The sequence below is a fragment of the Cervus canadensis genome, chromosome 30 (assembly GCF_019320065.1).
Source record: "Cervus canadensis isolate Bull #8, Minnesota chromosome 30, ASM1932006v1, whole genome shotgun sequence".
NCBI lineage: Eukaryota > Metazoa > Chordata > Mammalia > Artiodactyla > Cervidae > Cervus > Cervus canadensis.
The window spans coordinates 42,090,286-42,109,685 of NC_057415.1; the positions used below are offsets into that span (position 1 = coordinate 42,090,286).

The 19,400-nt window shown below is 44.8% G+C and overlaps 1 protein-coding gene across 3 annotated transcripts in view; it reads left to right on the forward strand.

Annotated features, from left to right (window-relative positions):
- The window catches only part of CNTRL (centriolin), an 81,382-nt gene that overhangs the window by 49,350 nt on the left and 12,632 nt on the right, over positions 1 to 19,400 (forward strand). For 2 of the 3 annotated variants that reach the window (XM_043452885.1, XM_043452883.1), the window contains 15 exons: positions 115 to 294; positions 1,032 to 1,151; positions 1,444 to 1,588; positions 2,018 to 2,163; positions 3,846 to 4,026; positions 5,165 to 5,478; positions 7,021 to 7,226; positions 9,138 to 9,330; positions 12,179 to 12,309; positions 12,447 to 12,587; positions 12,671 to 12,815; positions 13,559 to 13,723; positions 14,471 to 14,630; positions 17,809 to 17,924; positions 18,005 to 18,222. In XM_043452885.1, coding sequence (XP_043308820.1) covers positions 115 to 294; positions 1,032 to 1,151; positions 1,444 to 1,588; positions 2,018 to 2,163; positions 3,846 to 4,026; positions 5,165 to 5,478; positions 7,021 to 7,226; positions 9,138 to 9,330; positions 12,179 to 12,309; positions 12,447 to 12,587; positions 12,671 to 12,815; positions 13,559 to 13,723; positions 14,471 to 14,630; positions 17,809 to 17,924; positions 18,005 to 18,222 — 2,561 coding nt within the window. The remainder of the gene's footprint in view (positions 1 to 114; positions 295 to 1,031; positions 1,152 to 1,443; positions 1,589 to 2,017; positions 2,164 to 3,845; positions 4,027 to 5,164; positions 5,479 to 7,020; positions 7,227 to 9,137; positions 9,331 to 12,178; positions 12,310 to 12,446; positions 12,588 to 12,670; positions 12,816 to 13,558; positions 13,724 to 14,470; positions 14,631 to 17,808; positions 17,925 to 18,004; positions 18,223 to 19,400) is intronic. The other variant, XM_043452884.1, reaches the window with a different exon arrangement.

Genomic DNA, 19,400 nt, shown 5'->3' on the forward strand with positions numbered 1-19,400 from the left:
TGTCCTAGGCATGGGGTATGTGAGCAGAGTCTCTGCCCTCATGGGGCTTACGTCTTAATTCATTGCTACCAAATGAGTCATCTCTCTAACTTTTTCTTTTTTTTTTTATCTCAGAAAAAACTTGAAGATGCCAAATCTCAGGCGCAGGTTCTGGGTTTAGATAAAGAACTGAAGAAACTAAAGAAGGCTGTGGCCGCCTCTGATAAGATAGCCACGGCTGAGCTCACCATCGCCAAAGACCAGCTCAAGTCCCTTCATGGAACCGTTATGAAAATTAACCAGGAGCGTGCAGAGGTGAGTCCCCATGCACAGAGCAAGTGTCCACCAAGGCTGCCCCTGTCAGAGCACCTCGCCACTTGTGTTTTTGATCTCTTATTATAGACTTTGGCTCTTTCGTAAAGTTGTCTGTTTCTCTTCAGACCTGATGATTGCACTTCCCCCATCACAGCCCTGCCATGGGTATGGTGCTCCAGTGAGTCCCCCAAGAACCTTCAAATGAAGCATACCATCCTTACCTCAGAGTGTAGGGGTCTGCTGAGGGAGGTAGCTATCAACACACACCTAAGCAGAAGTCTTCAGGCCTTCAGCAGAAGGTATCATCCTTCTGAACCTCAGCCCTTTCATCATGCGTAGAGGATCAGATGTCTCTTCACAGGGTTATTATGAGTCCTGACTGAGATAAGTCTGTCACAGCCTTTGTAGGATGCAAATGCTGATGCGATTAAGACCGAAGGTCGTAGGAGGGAAAAGCCTAACCAAGGCAGTCCACAGAGTTCCACCAGTCATGGGAGACTGTAGATCAGGGAAGGAAAAACTAACATTGCTTTTCTGACGTAGCTCCCTGCCCACTTGGACCCCACAGAGGGTTGGGGGGCTGCCAAGTGATGGGTAGGCAAGGTGGGGCCTGGCACCTCCTGTGTAGGGGGTAGCCTGGCGTGCGAGCTGATGAGAGCAGAGACTGAGTCTGGTAGGGAGAGAGAAAAGAGCGCAGCCCGCAGTACAGTGGGGCCTTCCCCACGCCTCCGTCCCAGCAGGACCTGCAGGAGACAGAGCGGTTCAGCAGAAAGGCAGCGCAGGCCGCGAGGGATCTGACCCGAGCAGAAGCGGAGATCGAACTCCTGCAGACTCTCCTCAGGGAGAAAGAGGAGCAGGTCAGTGTCGGGACCCCGTAAGACCACCTCCTTCTTGGGTCCTTGTCAGTTCCTAAGCGATTGAATTACTGTAGGGGCCTCTCAGAGAATTTTGAGGTACTGTCGGTAGTCAATCAGTGCTTGATCCTCTGCTGTGTGCCAGGCATTGTATGGTTTAAATGTCCAGAGTAATGGAGTTCCTCATTAGTAAAGTAGAAGTAAAAAATCAGAGGATTATAATCATACTGCATGGAGAAGTGCACCCGGAAAAGAATATTTATTGGCAACTTGGTATATGTGATTTTTTTAATAGCTTCGAATCGAGATGGAGAAAGTAGAGGTAGGCACCCGAGGAGCAAGCTCACAGGTGCTGGAAATCGAGAAGTTGAATGAGACCATGGAAAAACAGAGGAGAGACATCTCAAGGCTGCGGAACTTACTAGACCTCACCGGGGCTGGTAAAGTACTGGGCTCTGGTTTTAAAATCAGATCATTCTGTTGGGTTTTTCCCTTTAGCAGATTTATTTGTTACTGATCAAACCCATGCTTGATTTATAGAGCTATGATAATTAGCTTAATAAATAAGGAACTTTTTCCAGTGTATGTAAGTGTAGTATCAAGGGACTGGATTACAAAGAGAGAAGAGACTCATTTTTGTATTTTCAAAAGAAAGAATGTTTACAAATTGTTTCTTTCTCTGGCTCGCTTTCTAAGTGAACAGCAGTAGAACATGTCTGCCCTCTTTAAGTATCAGCAAACACTTATTACCCAAGGACAGCTGTGAGGAGCTAAGAGTCATTGGCTCTCATGGAATCACTTTTTTATTTTGAGAGAGAAAGGAAGTAGATGAATTCACACCGAACTCATGGAATGACTTTCCTTTACAGATAACAGAGGAGGCATTGAAAATATTTTGGAAGAAATTGCTGAACTCCGATGTGAAGTTTCTTACCACAATGATTACATCAGCAGCATGGCAGATCCTTTCAAAAGACGAGGCTATTGGTACTTTATGCCACCACCATCATCAAAAGTAGGAAGTCTGTGTTGTTGGGAATATATACTAAATTTTCTTTAAGAAAGTGTAACAAAGGTGCCTTCCCTAAAATCTGTGATCAGGTGTCAAGAACAACATATTTTAGGCTAAGCCGTGCATTGAGGTTCTTAAGTGTTTATACTTAGATGGAAATGGGGCATTCCCAAGGAATGTGGCAGTTGCCCATTCATGCTCAGGTGGTATGTGGTGAGGTCCTAGAATAAGGATCCTGTAAGGGAGATAAAGTGACTTGAGCCCAGAGATCCTATTGAAACTGTTGAAAATGGCAGTAGAATTATACAGAGGCTGAGACAGAAAAATAGGCACCTGGATTTCATTTCCTTTTAACAGACATTCATTCAGTGCTTACTGAGGTCTAGGTCAAGTGCAAGACTTTGGTGGGAAGCGTTGGTGAATGATACAGCCCCTGCCCTGAAAGAGTTCATGAGCTGGGGAGGAACACAGTTACACCAGTGTAATTAGAAAACAGTGACACACACTTGACAATGGACTAGACTTCTCTGCCCCCGTTGCAGAGAATCACAGATTTATCTCATGGGAATGTTTAGGAAAGAAGCCTTCACAAGCAGGGGCATGAAGTGAGCACTAAGCAGCCCTCACAGGCTGTGCTCTCAGGAGCGAGGGGACAGCCCGCGAGGACGAGGAGCGTAGGGTTAGCCGTGGCAGGTGGCCTAGCGGGGCTTGAGGGCGGGGTGGGAACAGTGAAAGGCAAGGCAGGTTGGGGCCATCTTTTTTTTTAAAGGGACTTCAAAATCCCTTACACTTAGATTATGTAGGCCTTGGGAAACTGCAGTTGTGTGTGCTATGATCAGAGCTCTGGTTTTAGCGGGTTAGTCCGGCAGAGCGTGAAGGCTAGACGTGCAGAGCTCTGGTTTCGGAGGAATGGTCCGGCAGGGCGTGAAGGCTAGACGTGCAGTGCGTGAGTTGCTCTGTGTGGGGCTGTCTGAGCTCACTGGGGTGAAGGAGGGAAGAGGCTGGAGGAGAGGAGGGCTGAGGGGTGCTCAGTGACACAGTGCGAAGGTTTGCAGCCTGAATGTGGGAAGGAAGGAGAGGCTCTCCTCCAGAGCCAAGAGCAACATCCTGCTGGAATCCGCTGGCAGCCACGGTCAGGAGAAGCAGCCCTAACCCACTGGGCTCCCTGGGACCTGGGGAGTTCATCAAAACCCCAAGAGCAGAATCTAAGACCCTCCTGCCAGATCTTTAAAGAAGCCAGACATCTTGGCACAACCAGGGCCGCAGGGGGATGCAGCGTGGGTCAGAGCAGAGCCTGAGCTGGATGAGGGTTTGGAGGGTCCACCTGCAGCTGGGAAGGAGAAGGAGCATAAGCGTAGAGCTCTAAGGCCAGGCCCGGCTCCCAGCACCGCAGGAGACGAAGATCCCAGGTGGCCTGGAGAGCACCTGGTTTCCTTGATCTTACTGCTGGGCCATTGGGAACGAGCAAAAGAAGAGAGACCGCTAGGAAAGATGAGTACGGGAGCCAGGAGGCTGACGCCCGTGCAGGGTATATGGCCCTGTGACCACGCCTCAGCTCTCCCTGTGAGAGTGAGAATCGTGATGTGGGAAGGGAGACCAGCTCTGTGCTGGCTTTGTGGTAGACTCTGACCTTCCTCCACATCAGTCTTTTTGAGAGGTGCTGTGCTTTTCTGCCACGCATTTAGGTTTCCAGCCACAGCTCCCAGGCCACCAAGGACTCTGGTGTCGGGCTGAAGTATGCAGCCTCGACTCCCGTTAGAAAACCTCCGCAGGATGGGAAGGAAGACGGTGCCCCTCCAGCTGCCTCGGGATACTGGGTTTATTCTCCCATCAGGAGCGGGTTACATAAATCGTTTGCAAATAAAGGTAAGTCAGATCACATCCGGGAAGTTGCATTTCTCTTGCCTGGTTAATGACGTTTGGTCCCCTGAATTCCATAAAGCACAGCCCAGTCTCTCAGCTTGCTCGGTAGGCCCCCTGTGACCTGGTCTTGGCCAGTGACCCCTGCCCCCCTTCCCGCCGCTCTCCCACCTGTCAGCCATGCCCAGCTGCACGCTGTCTCTCTCTCAGCTCCATGTTTGAGCCCCTCTGTTCAGAACATTCTACTTCTCCTTTTCTCTCCCAAACTATTCCTGCTCGTCATGACTTCAGCAGGACCCAGGTCCTCAGATGGCACTCTTTTTCTGGAGCCTTGCTCCTCGCTGCCTCACCCGGGCACGCTGCGCCTGCTCATCATGACTTCAGCAGGACCCAGGTCCTCAGATGGCACTCTTTTCCTGGAGTCTTGCTCCTCGCTGCCTCGCCCGGGCACGCTGCGCAGCTCACCTGTGCTCCCGGCACGCGGCAGTTTGCGTCCCTGTCTCGCGGCCTTAGTTACCACAGCTGACGTGAAGTGTCACGGGTCTGTCTGCCAGAGCCCCAGAGGAAGAGTCGGACCTGGGGTAACTCCTGGCTCCTTCACTAAGCAGCTGTGTCATACTAGGCAGATTACTTAGCTGCTCTCAGAGTGTTAATCCGTACAATGGGGATATTGCACCCTGAGAACTGGTTCATTCAGGAAGCCGAGTGCCCGCTGTGCGCTCAGTCCTCTGTCATCAGCGATGAACGTGCCCAGGCCTGCTTACCGGAGAGAGGAGTAAGCCGACCACCGCCGGGGGCGGCTGTGTGCCCTGAGAGTGGTGGAGCTCGGAGCTGAGGGTCCCACCGTGCTTCTCTGCTGGCCTTCGTGTAACACGAGGCAGGCACCCAAATGTTGCTGAGTGGTGAATGAGTGAAGACAGGGAAAAGCAAACCAACGGATAGGTGTCGGAGAAACTCGGGTTCCCCTAGTGAAAAGAATTGGAATCCCTGTTTTGATCCATTTTTCAAAACTGCTTTTGACCTTTTTTACAAAATTTTATTTTTGCATCTCTGATATCTTGGCCTGAATGCTGCTGTTCTTTGCTAAGCATGTTTACCTAGTAAGCCACGGGAATAAGACACGCTCCTGTGTTTCCGTTTGAAGATGCAGACAGTGGAGGAGAGAGCCACGAGGAGAGCGAGCCAGATGACCACGACGACCAGCCGTTCGTGCCTCCTCCTGGATACATGATGTACACCGTGTTCCCCGACGGCTCTCCTGTACCGCAGGGCATGGCCCTCTACGCACCGCCGCCTCCCTTACCCAGCAACAGCCAACCTCTCACCCCTGGCACTGTTGTGTATGGCCCGCCTCCTGCTGGTGCCCCCATTGTATATGGGCCTCCACCCCCCAACTTCTCCGTCCCCCTCATCCCAGTGGGCGTGCTGCACTGCAACGTCCCAGAGCACCACAACCTAGTAAGTGGGAAGACGCAAGAGCCCTGTCCACACTGCTTCCCTGGGAGGCTGCCTTAGAGTCGGCCCACCTGTGCGTGGCTTATATCCCAGAAGTGTGCTTTTAAAGCTGGTGTTTAGAACTGAGCAAACATTCTCTTATTAAAATACTCTTCTGGTCAGAAGTTAGGGTACCAGATCACTCTCTGAACCTAGTTTAACCATTTTATAACAAAAATGCTTTCAGCCCAGAAATTAGTCATTTTTAAAGAAAGCTTGTTATGTATATTTTTGTTGATAAGTACTGTATGACTGTGTATGTATAGGCATGTGCTTGCTCAGTCACTTCAGTTGTGTCTGACTCTGCGACCAGGCACATGCGCGTGCCTGCCTGTACTTGTGCACACACGTGTAGACATGTGTTTACATGTAAACACGTGTAAGAGCAGCACACAGTAAGGCTTTGCCTGGGATCATCCCTTGGTGGTGAGGTAAATGATTATTCCTTCTTTCTTTTCATAGTTCTCTTCTTACTGTGCCCATAATTTTGTGTTCTGTTTTTCCTACTTAGTGTTACAAGCATTTTTCCCATGGTTTTCATAGACATTTTTAACCAGTATTTTAATGACTGCATTTGTAGGCAGTGTAGTTCATTTAACTTTGTATAAATTTTACTGTATTTCTTATTTTTCATCTAGGCTAAATTCAAGAAATGATTCCTTCCTAGTCTCTAGCTTACTTTTCAAGCTTTTGGCACTAAAGAAATAAAATGCATTACAAGTACCTCCTTCAAACTCAGGACACCTGGGTCCTGATGTTTTCCTGAGCTCTTGATTTTTTCCTTTTCCTCTCAACAAACTGAGAGGAAGATAAAGGATTCTAGCCCCTGGGTGTGAAGTCAGCAGCCCAATTTTAATCGGTCAACCTAGCTTCAGAGGGACTGTGGGCATTTACATGGTTAAAAATGGCCGTTACTCTTGTTAACCGGCAGTGCTTCAGTGCACACTGTCTTGTAACAATTCTGTCGGCTCAGCGTTTGTTAATCTCTTAAACTCGATCTTTTACCCTACACTAGTACCCAGCTGTTTATATGGTTCCCCAGGCATGCCTTTATATCTCCTTTTTGTACATTGCTTCTTCAGCTTAGATATTTCCTGTTTCATTTATTCTTCAAAACCCAGCAGAGCACCGCTTCCTCTAAGTAGCCTTCTCAGCCCACTCCCCTCCCATGTGCCCAGAGGAGGGAGAGATGTGTATGTCTGTGACTCTGTCAGATGCTGAACGCTGGGACCAGACAGTACCAACAGGAGGTGCCTGGTGACTGTTATCAAGCAACCATAGCTGGACAGACAGAAGAGTCGTAGGATCTATTAGTCCATCCATTTCACCTGTGACATGTGAAGAAATTGCCTTGACTTAATTTTTCTTTTCAAACTGAAGTCTTAGGAAGCTACCAGTATTTTCAGGGCATAGATACCACTTTAACCACAGTTCATCTCAGTTTGGGGCAGGAAGACGGGGAAAGGTCATGTGATATTTCAGTATTGCATTCTTTTCTTTATTCAGGAGAATGAGGTTTCTAGATTGGAAGACATAATACAGCATTTAAAATCAAAGAAGCAGGAACAGAGGATGAGAGTATCCAAGCGGCAGTCTGAGAAAGAAATTGAAGAACTGCATCATAATATTGATGACCTTTTGCAAGAGAAGAAAGACTTAGAGCACGAAGTAGAAGAATTACATAGAACCATCCAGAAACATCAACAGCGAAAGTAATTATTAGCCATTTTATTTTTATAATTCAGATGAGTTAGTTCATTAAGGTAACCGAAATCAGTGTTGTCCAATAGCACTTTCTGTGATCTTGGGAATGTTCTAGATCTGTCCCATCCAGGACAGTAGCCTTAGCTACGTGTGGTTATTGAGCACTTGAAATGTGGCTAATGAAACTGGGGAACAGAATTGAATTGAATTTAATAGCCACATGGTGATTTCTAAGTTCTCGTGGCCGATAATCCAAATCAGCTTCTCTTATGGTCCCTCTTGGAGAATGGCCATCGTTCCCCATTATCCTAGCTGAAAGCATGCCAGGTGTCCGCAACACTCCCCTTTCCCTCCACTCCCCTAGGCGTCCAGCTGCTCTCCAAGTCCCACTGACACTACACACAAAGAGCTCTCAGACTGGCCCCCTCCTTCCATCTTTGCCGCCCTGGCCTTCAGGTTTCCCAGGCCCAGTCTCTCTCGTGCTGTCCTGCCCTTGACCTGGCTGCAGACCTGACCATGCATGCTCCCCGAGTGCATGCTCTCGTTCCCGCCAGCGGACATGCTGCTCTCCGGGTTCTGAGCCCTGCCTCCTCTTCTCATCTTTCTCTTCGCACAGTGTTTGTTCTGGCCCTGCGTACTTTGCTGCAGTTTCCCTGAACACCACCTTTTCTCCTGCCTCCCCACCTTTGCATGCACTGTCCTTTGCCTGCAATGGCTTCCCAACCTGCCCCGCACAACTCCAATGTTTCTTTCCAGGTGAAGGTCAGGGATCCTCTCTGATACAAGAGGTTTCTCATCTCAGGCTCCCACAATTAAGAGTTGGCAAGATTGGGCCTAGTGCTGTTCACACTGTGTTGTAAGATACCCCGGCGGGCAGGCGGGCAGGCGCAGGGCCTCCTCTCTGTGCCCCAGTGTCCGGCACAGGGCTCATCAGCTAGTGGCGTGTCTGCGGCGTGGGTCAGTTACGCAGAAGCCCATCTTCTGCACTAGACCACAGGTTACGGCAGGTCCTCGGTTTTTGTCCATTTAGCCAGACTGGCCCTTGTGCCAGGGTTGGGGGAAGACCTGTGGAGGACATTGAGGTGGGTAAGATACGGTCCCTGCCTTCTAGGAGCAAATGCAAGAGTGGCTAACAGACCTGGCAGGAAAAAGCAAGGGCCACTGGGAGAAGGCTGGGACTCGATGTTTGAAGGCTTACAGGATGGTGATTTCATTTCTGTAGGTGTGTATGAGAGGCTGAAGTTTTTGAGGGGGATGTAGGCCAGTGGGACAGCCACTTCTTTTCCTAGTTATAAAAATAAATGATCATTTGGGGGAATTTGGATAATACAAAAATGGTCAAAGAAGAAAGTGAAAATTGTCTGTGTTCATTTAAAGACAAACTGTTAATATGTTAAGTTTATTTTCATGTTTTTCTGTATAGATAGTCCCTTTTTCAAGCAATTTTGACTTTAGCCCTGCGTTACTAAATCCTGTGTTATGCTTTTTGATTTTTCAGATATCGTCACCATAATTTTAGTCTAGCAGAAATGTAGAATAATTTTGAGGGAAATGGATGGTTGTCTTGGGAGTGGCTTGCTTTATTTTTATACCGCAGAAGAATTGAAGTATCAGTATTGTCTTGACTAAGTGCTGATTAAAAAAAAAATCTTTATATTTAAAAGGACAAAACAGCAGCATCATACATTATACATACTATTCACTTATTGTCAACAATATGCCACATTGAGTAAAAATACAGTAAACATAACCTTGAACTTAGGTATACATAGACCTTGAGCTTAATCAGATGGAGCTGTCTGTCCCATCCCTTCTCGTATAAAATTAGAGTCACCGTGCATCTTTTTATCACTAGGCTATAAGTATTGATATGGTCACATTTAAAATCTGTCTCTGTGTGTGTATGTGAATTTTTTTAGAGACTTCATTGATGGAAATGTTGAGAGTCTTATGAATGAGCTAGAAATAGAAAAGTCACTCAAGCACCATGAAGATATTGTAGATGAAATTGAGTGCGTGGAGAAGACGCTCCTGAGACGTCGAGCAGAGCTCAGGGAGGCCGACCGGCTGCTGGCGGAGGCCGAGAGTGAACTCGCACGCACAGCGGAGAAGGTGTGTGCTGCTGTGCTTGGACGGGGCTGGCTCGCTGCCATCAGCAGGACGGGTTAGAGAGGGAGCGCGTAAGAGCGCAGTGGTCAGAGTCAGGCTGCGCGGATTTGGGCAGGTCACTTAAGTCTCCGAGCTCCTCTTTCCTCAGCTGTAAATTCAGGCTGAGAAAACCTAAGCTGGGGAGCTTCCCTGGTGGTCCGTTGGTTAAGAATCCGCCTTCCAGGGCAGGGGACACAGGTTTGATACCTGATCAGGGAGCTAAGATCCAACCTGCTGCGTGACAGCCAAGCCCGCACGCTGCGCCTGCTGAACCTCAGTGAAGACCCAGCACAGCACAAAGCAAACGGCCTAGGCTGTTCAGTGTGAAAGAAATGAAGTAGTATATTTAAAGCTCCTGAAAGTCACTTAGTCCCAACACACCCCACCTCCTTATCCTGTGTGTGTTTTAAAAATGACTTGGGCTGTAATGTTTATTAAATGGGTTAATCTTATATTCTTATAAAATAACATTGGACCTCACAATCAGACTCTTAGCTTACTCTCCAAGTTGATAGTTGATATAAAATCAAGTATTTCTTGGCCTGAGGTAATATTGAGACTTAAACACAGAGTAATTTGGGGAGGAAAAGGGACTGCCTTTTATTGAGGCCCTGTATGCCACACGTTGGCTGCTTTATAAATACCTCTTCATTTAACTTTCCTGGCAACCCTGTTAGATGGTCGTTAGCCCAGTTCACAGATGTAACTCACACAGGCTGGGGTAGCCTGTGGTCACACAGCTGATGTCCTGCCTCACCAAAAGAGCTTTCTAGCTAGACGGGAATTCCAGGGTTTAAAAAAAAGTCCCTTTTCCATATGGGGCACCTCAGGAACTATTATTTTTATATTGTTGTTTCAACATGGACCAATTTGAATGAATAGAAATCTGTTATCCAGGAGCTGAAATGAAGGATTTACGAACGAAATTCTGAATGGTGGCTTTATAAGAATATGGAAAAATGTCCTGATCTTCTTTTCAGATGATCAGTTGCCTCTTCTGTCATATGGTAGATCACTGTGAGAGCAAATAGGTGTGAGCAGGACCAGAGGAAAATCTATTGGTGGTGTATGAAAGAAGATTACTGAGATCAGTAGTTGGGAGAGAGAGGAAGTGAGCTAGGTTCAGGCTAATAAGCTTCTCCTTCGTCCTCCCAAAGTGACTCAGGGAGGCGGCTTGCTCCGGAGCAAGCGGGAAGGAGAAAGTCTGCGTTTTGTAGGGGGTGTGCCCGGCTCAACCCTGACACACACGGAGGCAAAGCACCGCCTAGAGACGCGCTGGCTCTCCATAGTGGGCAATGACTTGTCTCCAGTGGTTTGCTGATGAATCTGGTCGAAACTGGCTGTCCAAGGTGGAAAGAAGTGTGGTGAAATACTTAGCACTTCAGGAGCCAGCCAAACCCTCTTGCATCCACACAGAGTGTTTACTAGACGAGCTTCACATACAGACACCTCTGACTTGAGTGCAACTGCAGTACGGCGTTTTCGCTGAACAGTGAGTCACTGCTCAACCAAGTTCTAACAATACGCTATTTTTGGATCTCTCATGACATTGTTTTTTTTTTAAGCCTCTTATTTTAGACAGAAAAAGAAACCAAGCTGATAGAAAAAAATAAAAACGCTGTTTTTGCCAAATCTTGTATAGGAAGGTTTTGAAATACTTCAGAAGTATTAAATATTGATTCCCAGTCATAATTAAATTTGGAGAAGGAAATGGCAACCCACCCCAGTATTCTTGTCTGGAGAATCCCATGGAGGGAGGAGCCTGGTAGGCTACAGTCCATGGGGTCGCGAAGAGTCGGACACGACTGAGCGACTTCACTCACTCACTCACTCACTCATAATTAAATTATCCTTTGAGTAATGGAACTTTACTTAAGATGATATCGAGAGTAAAGACAGAGTCTCTAGGGACTCCTGTGGGGGTCAGTGGTTAAGAGTCCGCCCGCCGGAGTGTGAGACGCAGGTACAGCCCCTGGTCTAGGAGGAATCCACGTGGCGCAGAGTGACGAAGCCCACGCGCCACGCTGCTGGGCCCGAGCTCCGGCGCCTGTGCTCCGCAACGAGAGAGGCCCCTGAGATGAGGCGCCCGCAGCTGCGACTGGAGAGGGGCCCCCACTCAGCAGGGCTAGCGAACGCTCACATGCAGCAGTGACGGGCCGCTCGGCCAGAAGTGAATACATTTATCAAAAGCAAAATGTGGAGGGGATTTTGGTAAAATAACTTCTTTGCCACTTAATTGGGTAGCTATTTGTTCACTTTTTTCTTGTCTTTTTAAATTTTTGGGGGGGAGGTGGTGGTGGTTTTGGTTTAGATAATTTTTAAGTGAAAAAAATAACAATACTACAGATTATTTTTAAATAGAAGATCATCTACCATCTCACCACCCTCAAATTACTATTTTTAATTTTGCAAAGCCTTTCTCTTTGTTGACAAGATAGTTTTATATAGTTGCTCTCACAGTGCTTGTACCACTTTAAATTTATTTTTTCAGTCAACATTTTATCATTAACATTCTTCCATGTTACTACCTTGTGATCTTATTTTAAAGACTACACAATATTCCATGTGTTGATGCATTATCACTTACCAAATCGATTATTTGTCAAGTCTTATATTATCTCAGTATACAATGAGCAGTTTTATATAGCAGTTCTTCTGAATTCTTTTTTGAGAATTGGCAGGTCAAAGTGAATGAACATTTTTATCAGTCTTTCTGTATTGTTGTTTTCCAAGAGTTGTGCCAATTTACAATACCAATAGTTGTGAGAGAATATTGCAGCTGAATTGCTTTTAATGACAGTTTCTTTTCTAGACAAAAAATGCTGTTGAAAAGTTCACTGATGCCAAGAGGAATTTGTTGCAAACTGAGAAAGATGCTGAGGAGTTAGAAAGGAGAGCTCAGGAGACAGCTGTTAACCTTGTCAAAGCTGGCCAGCAGCTCAGGTAGGCAGTCTCCCTCGGCCGCTGATATACCTGGTGAGATGAATGGGAAGTTTGATTCTAAGAGGATGGTAATTGCTTTAGGATAAATAACACATCAAGTCTAAGGAGTCTGGGGGAAATAAAGCGATGTGTTTCAGATTGTTGCAGGCTGACACCAAGGGTTTGGAGCAGCACAAAATCAAGCAAGAAGAAATCTTGAAAGAGATAAGCCAAGTTGTTGCAGCAAAAGACTCAGACTTCCAATGTTTAAAGGAGAAGAAGGAAAGACTAACAGAAGAGTAAGTACGGCCTCTGCGCGGCTTCACAGGGCTTGCGCTGGGTGAGGCTCCTGGGGCTCGGTCTCCCTGCCGATTTGCTCTAGTCCTGCTGGCGTTTATAGGCTGCAGAAGCTGCAGAAAGACATCGAGATGGCAGAACGCGCTGAGGATCATCACCTGCAGGTCCTAGAAGAGTCGGAGGCCCTCCTGCAGGCCAAGAGAGCGGAGCTGGACAAGCTGAAGAGCCAGGTATGGCAGTGGCCACGTTCGAAACCAGTTTGTGCTGCTGGGGAGCCTCCATTCGTGTCACGCTTATAAAAATGCTACGTGTTTGTGGAAAAGACTGGAAAATTCGTAGTAAAGTACGAATGAGGCTATACATCCTGGCGGATAAGATTAGAGCCCAACCTAGATTTGAATCTCAGTTCAATATGATATCTTATTGAATGAGTGAGTCTCAAAACATGATCTTTTCTGAGATCATTTATGTTAAATGTGTGTACAAATATTTGTGTTTGAATTTTTAGTCTCTGCCAAAGTACAAACATGGTCATCTGATGAGGGTAGTGAATGTTTTCTGCTTTCTTCCTTTCACATATCTGCATTTTCTGCTTTTCTGTAACTGAATATGTATTGCCCTTAAAATTGTAAGTTTTAAATTTATAAAACGAGTAAATTTTTTAAATCCCTGCCTAACTTTCATTGCCAGGGTGGTGTCAATTGGAATGAAGTACAGATAGGGAAGTTCTTTGAAAACCATAACCTGAGAGATGATCATTGTTCTCATATTCTTGTTTTTGCTGTGATTTGAGTGAGCCCAGGGCCTTTATTAGGCATTTTATGCCTGCACTCCCCAGCCCGGCCTTCCTGACTCTTGCAGCTAAGATAACTAAAATTAGACTGCCACCTCCACACAGCACTTGGCTGGACTAAATACTCCCCATCTCAGCACTTCTGTCAAGCTGTGCATTCTTCCCTTTTCTTCGATGCAGGTAACAGGTCAGCAGCAGGAGATGGCTGTCTTGGACAGACAGTTGGGGCATAAGAAGGAGGAGCTGCATCTACTCCAGGGAAGCATGGTCCAGGCAAGAGCTGACCTCCAGGAAGCGCTGAGATTGGGAGAAAGTGAAGTGACTGAGAAGTGCAGTCACATCAGGGTGTGTTTCTCAGTAGTTTTCAGGAGTCCTGTAGTTCTGTAGATTTATTTCAAGATATTTTCATTGGTTCCCCCCAAAATGCAGATATGAACTCCTGAATCTCGCCGCCCTTTCCCGCCAGCTTGGTGGTCTCTGCCGCCCCGGGACTGTTGGGTGCAGCGGGCCCTCCATGCCATTTTCTGGATGTGCCGAGGCTTTCTGCCTTTCTGTTTCTCATGCCATTTCTTCAGGAATTTTCTTTCTGGGAGTGCCCAGATCTGACCTGGTTTTCATAGCTCAGCTTCACGCCACTAAGGGACTTCCCCAACTTTTCCTGGAAGCAGTTTATCTCGCTTCTGAGTCTGGTAACACTCTGTACATTCTCAGGTTCTGCAGAACCGTAGCCTTTCTTGGTGATGTTTCTGTTCCCGGCTTTACTTCCCCAAAAGGTGCTAACAGCCCCTTGAGGGCAGGAGATGGATCTGAATGAATGAGCCTTTCTTCTGTGTGACACACAGCCTTGCCCATAGTAAATAATTGCATATACATTTTAAATGTAGATATTATGTTACTTTTTTACTTCTATTATACTAAAATATGTTAGTGTAAATACAGTGCTATTCTTAATGTAAAACACAAAGATGCGCTTGTTTTCAAATGAGAATTTATATGTGAGACAGTTAATAACAGAACTGATTTTTAAGTATTTTCTATTTATAACTTGGTAGAGGTAGGTTGACTTTTTTCTTTTTTTTCTTCTTTGCATAGGAACTAAAAGGTATTTTGGAAGAACTGAGTTTTCAGAAAGGAGAACTGAATGTCCAGATTAGTGAGAAAAAAAATCAACTTTCACTTATAAAGCAAGAAATTGAAAAAGAGGAAGAAAATCTTCAGGTAGTTTTAGGGCAGATATCTAAACATAAAACTGGTAAGTTTAAAGTTTAACCTTATTTCTAATCAAAGAAAAGCAGATTATAAATGGAATATTTAAATTGACTGAAAGCAAAACAATCATTTTCATTGCTAACAGGGTGTGATGAAAGAAGGCCACTTACAGGCTGTTGATTGAATTATAAAATCAAACAACTTCCCAGTGTCTTAAACTCTTAAAATACACACCTGTTAAACTTACTAGGTAGCCGTTTCTAGTTATCTAGAGAGGGCAAGCATTTATGCACATCACAGCAATATTTATTTCTCTTTTTCAATTTTATTAAGAAATAAGCCTTAATTTCCTTGTTTTACAAATTAAGCTGAGTACTTACAGTAGAATTTATAATGACAAAATTTGGAAACAAATGACCAATTTAAAAACCATATTTTAATATTTAATGACATGCAAAAATGCTGATGAAAGAAAAGTGAAAAAATAGATAAAAACTAAACATTGAAAGTAGTCCTAATTTGTTTTAAAATATATGTGTGTGGGGACTTCCCTGGCAGTCCAGTGATTAAGACCTCACCTTCCAATGCAGAGGGTGCAGGTTTAATCCTTGTCAGGGAGCTAAGATCCTACATGCTTCACAGCTAAAAAACCAAAACATAAACTAGAAGTAATGTTGCAGCAAATTCAATAAAGACTTTAAAAATGGTCCACATTTTTGGATGGTCCACATCCAAAAAACTTAAAAAACAAAAAGTCGGTTAAAGTGTTAAGTGAAGTAAAAGTCACTCAGTTATGTCTGACTTATTGCGACCCCATAGACTGTAGCCTGCCAGGCTCCTCTGTGGATGGAATTCTCCAAGCAAGAATACTAGAGTGAGTTGCCATTTGCTTCTCCAAGGGATCTTCCTGACCCAGGGATCGAACCTGGGTCTCCCACAGTGCAGGCAGATTTTTTACTGTCTGAGCCACCAAAATATTAAAAAAATAAAATATGTGTGTGGTTATGTGTACACACCCGCACATAAACTTCTGGAAGGAAATTATCAAAGTGCTATTGCAGTAGTGATCATTTTTGGATGGTAGGATAATGATGTGTTTTTATTTTTTTCTTTTATACTTTTTTCAAATTTTATGTAATGAACAAATATTCTTATAATCAGAAAAAGTAGTTAATATTTAGAAATCTATATTTCAAAGGACAAAAGAATTGATATATAAATTTCAGCTGATATATTTTGAAGTTTTTGATGTATTTTGAACATTTCATGCAAAGATAGGCTCAATAAAGGACAGAAATGGCATGGACCTAACAGAAGCAGAAGATACTAAGAAGAGGTGGCAAGAATACACAGAGAAGAACTGTACAAAAAAAGATCTTCACGACCCAGATAATCACGATGGTGTGATCACTCACCTAGAGCCAGACATCCTGGACTGTGAAGTCAAATGGGCCTTAGGAAGCATCACTACAAACAAAGCTAGTGGAGGTGATGGAATTCCAGTTGAGCTATTTCAAATCCTAAAAGATGATGCTGTGAAAATGCTGCACTCAATATGCCAGCGAATTTGGAAAACTCAGCAGTGGCCACAGGACTGGAAAAGGTCAGTTTTCATTCCAATCCCAAAGAAAGGCAATGCCAAAGAATGCTCAAACTACCGCACAATTGCACTCATCTCACACGCTAGTAAAGTAATGCTTAAAATACTCCAAGCCAGGCTTCAGCAATACGTGAACCGAGAGCTTCCAGATGTTCAAGCTGGTTTTAGAAAAGGCAGAGGAACCAGAGATCAAATTGCCAGCATCCTCTGGATCATCGAAAAAGCAAGAGAGTTCCAGAAAAACATTTATTTCTGCTTTATTAACTGTGCCAAAGCCTTTGACTGTGTGGATCACAATAAACTGTGGAAAATTCTGAAAGAGATGGGAATACCAGACAACCTGACCTGCCTTGAGAAACCTGTATGCAGGTCAAGAAGCAACAGTTAGAACTGGACATGGAACAACAGACTGGTTCCAAATAGGAAAAGGAGTGCGTCAAGGCTGTATATTGTCACCCTGCTTATTTAACTTCTATGCAGAGTACGTCATGCAAAATGTTGGGTTAGATGAAGCACAAGCTAGAATCAAGATTTCCGGGAGAAATATCAATAACCTCATATATGCAGGTGACACCACGCTTATGGCAGAAAGTGAAGAAGAACTAAAGAGCCTCTTGATGAAAGTGAAAGAGGAGAGTGAAAAAGTTGGCTTAAAGCTCAACATTCAGAAAACTAAGATCATGGCATCCAATCCCATCACTTCATGGCAAATAGATGGGGAAACAGTGGAAACAGTGGCTGACTTTATTTTTCTGGACTCCAAAATCACTGCAGATGGTGATTGTAGCCATGAAATTAAAAGACGCTTACTCCTTGGAAAGCTATGACCAACCTAGACAGCATATTGAAAAGCAGAGACGTTACTTTGTCAACAAAGGTCCATCTGGTCAAGGCTATGGTTTTTCCAGTGGTCATGTATGGATGTGAGAGTTGGACTATAAAGAAAGGTGAGCGCTAAAGAATTGATGCTTTTGAACTGTGGTGTTGGAGAAGGCTCTTGAGAGTCCCTGGGACTGCAAGGAGATCCAGGCAGTCCATTGTAAAGGAGATCAGTCCTGGGTGTTCATTGGAAGGACTGATGTTGAAGCTGAAACTCCAATACTTCGGCCACCTGATGCGAAGAGCTGACTCATTGGAAAAGACCCTGATGCTGGGAAAGATTGAGGGCAGGAGGAGAAGGGGACGACAGAGGATGAGATGGTTGGATGGCATCACCAACTCAGTGGACATGGGTTTGGGTGGACTCCCGGAGTTGGTGATGGACAGGGAGGCCTGGCATGCATGGGGTTGCAAAGAGTCAGACATGACTGAGCAACTCAACTGAACTGATTTTGAAGTTTTTCTGTTTATTTTGATTTAAATTCTTTTAGGTAGGGTAAGTTCTTTTAGAACTAGATCTTTGTTGAATATTTGTTTAAATTTTTTCAGCAAATTAATGTTTAGCAATACTTTTAAAGGATTTTTTCATTCAAAATGTAATTAATTAGCTCCATTAATTCAGCACAACATATTTTTATTTTGTTACCTATTGTTATATCAGCCAGTAGCATTATTTTGTGTTTCATTTTGTAATTGTTTCTGCATTCATTTAATAGCCTGGACCATGCTTTGTTTCTCATAGAACTTAAGAATATTCTGGACATGTTGCAACTTGAAAACAATGAGCTGCAAGCATTGAAGCTACAACATGACCAAAAGATGTCTGAGTTAGAGAAGATTCATGTTGAAGTGCTGGAGGTAATAAACAAAGGCATTTTACTGGTAGCAAACCACACAGCCTCCATTTGTACAGTTGAGTCCTCTTTTATCTTCTTTAGGAGAAGCTGGAGTTGGAGAGTTTGCAGCAGACAGCCCTGCGACAGAAGGGGGAGGTGGAGCGGCAGAAGCAGCTCCTAGAGAGGGACACGCGAGAGGCTGAGCGGATGGCTGCTGAGGCCCGGGCGTTGCAGCTGTGTGCTGAGTCTTTGTGCAAACAAAAGGAAGATCTCGAGGAGAAATGTGACAGCTGGGAGAAGAAGCTGGCACAGGCCAAACGGTGAGAGCAGGAACAAATAAACTTGCAAGGTCCCTTCTGGAAGGCTAAAGCGTTATAAACACACTATTTAAAAAATTGGAAAAGGCAAAAAAAAAAAAAAAATACACCACAAACTCAATATCACAGTACAATTCACCAGTAGCATTTTGGGGTGAATTTCCCTTTTAGGCTTTTATTTCTCCCTTAAAGCATTTTTTAAAATAACTTGTTATTTAAGTAAAATAATGTATGCTTGGAATATGTGAGTCAGTGGAGAAATATACCTTGTTGTGGGTAGGAAGGCCCAGTATTAACCCAACCCACCTACCAATGCAGGAGACACAGGTTCAATCCCTGAGTTAGAAAGATTTTCTGGAGTAGGAAATGGCAACCCCCTCCAGTATTATTGCCTGGAAAATTCCATGGACAGAGGAGCCTGGCGGGCTACAGTCTGTGAGGTCACAAAGAGTCTGGACACGACAGAGCACACACACAGGCATGCCACAGAATGGGCTTCCCTGGTGGCTCAGTGGTAAAGAGTCTGCCTGCCATGCAGCAGACGTGAGTTTGATCCCCGGGTGGGGAAGATCCCCTGGAGAAGGAAATGACAACCCACTCCAGTGTTCTTGCTTAGAAAACCCATGGACAGAGGAGGCTGGCGGGCTACGGTCCATGGTGTCACAAGAGTCAGATACGACTTAGGGACGGAACAATGGCAGCATACCATAGAATACTACTGGGCAGTAAGGAGCGCTGGAGCATCTGTAACACGCAGCTACATGGGTGCGTCTCAGAGTCGTCATGCGCAGTGAGAGAAGCCAGACAAGAGCCGGTCCATAGTGTGTGATTCCTGTTCATGTGAAGGAACACGGGCTCATACATACTTTTTTTTTTGACAAATCTTATTATACATAAAATTGTGTTTCTTTTTCACTTATAAGTTAAGTCCATTTTAATCACGTTTGGAATTATAAGTGCTATCCATGTTGTCCCTGATTTTTATAAAACTTCAATTTTAGCAAGTCACTTTTTGAAATGACAAACATTTCCAAATGTTCTATTTGGAAAGCTGAAAATAAGGGGGTTTTTTGAGAATGAGTTGAAGAGCCTTACAGTTTGTTAATTCTTGTTAATGTTTCTTATATAGTAAATTATTAATATTATTAATTTATTAATATCATCCAGACTCTACAGCTGCG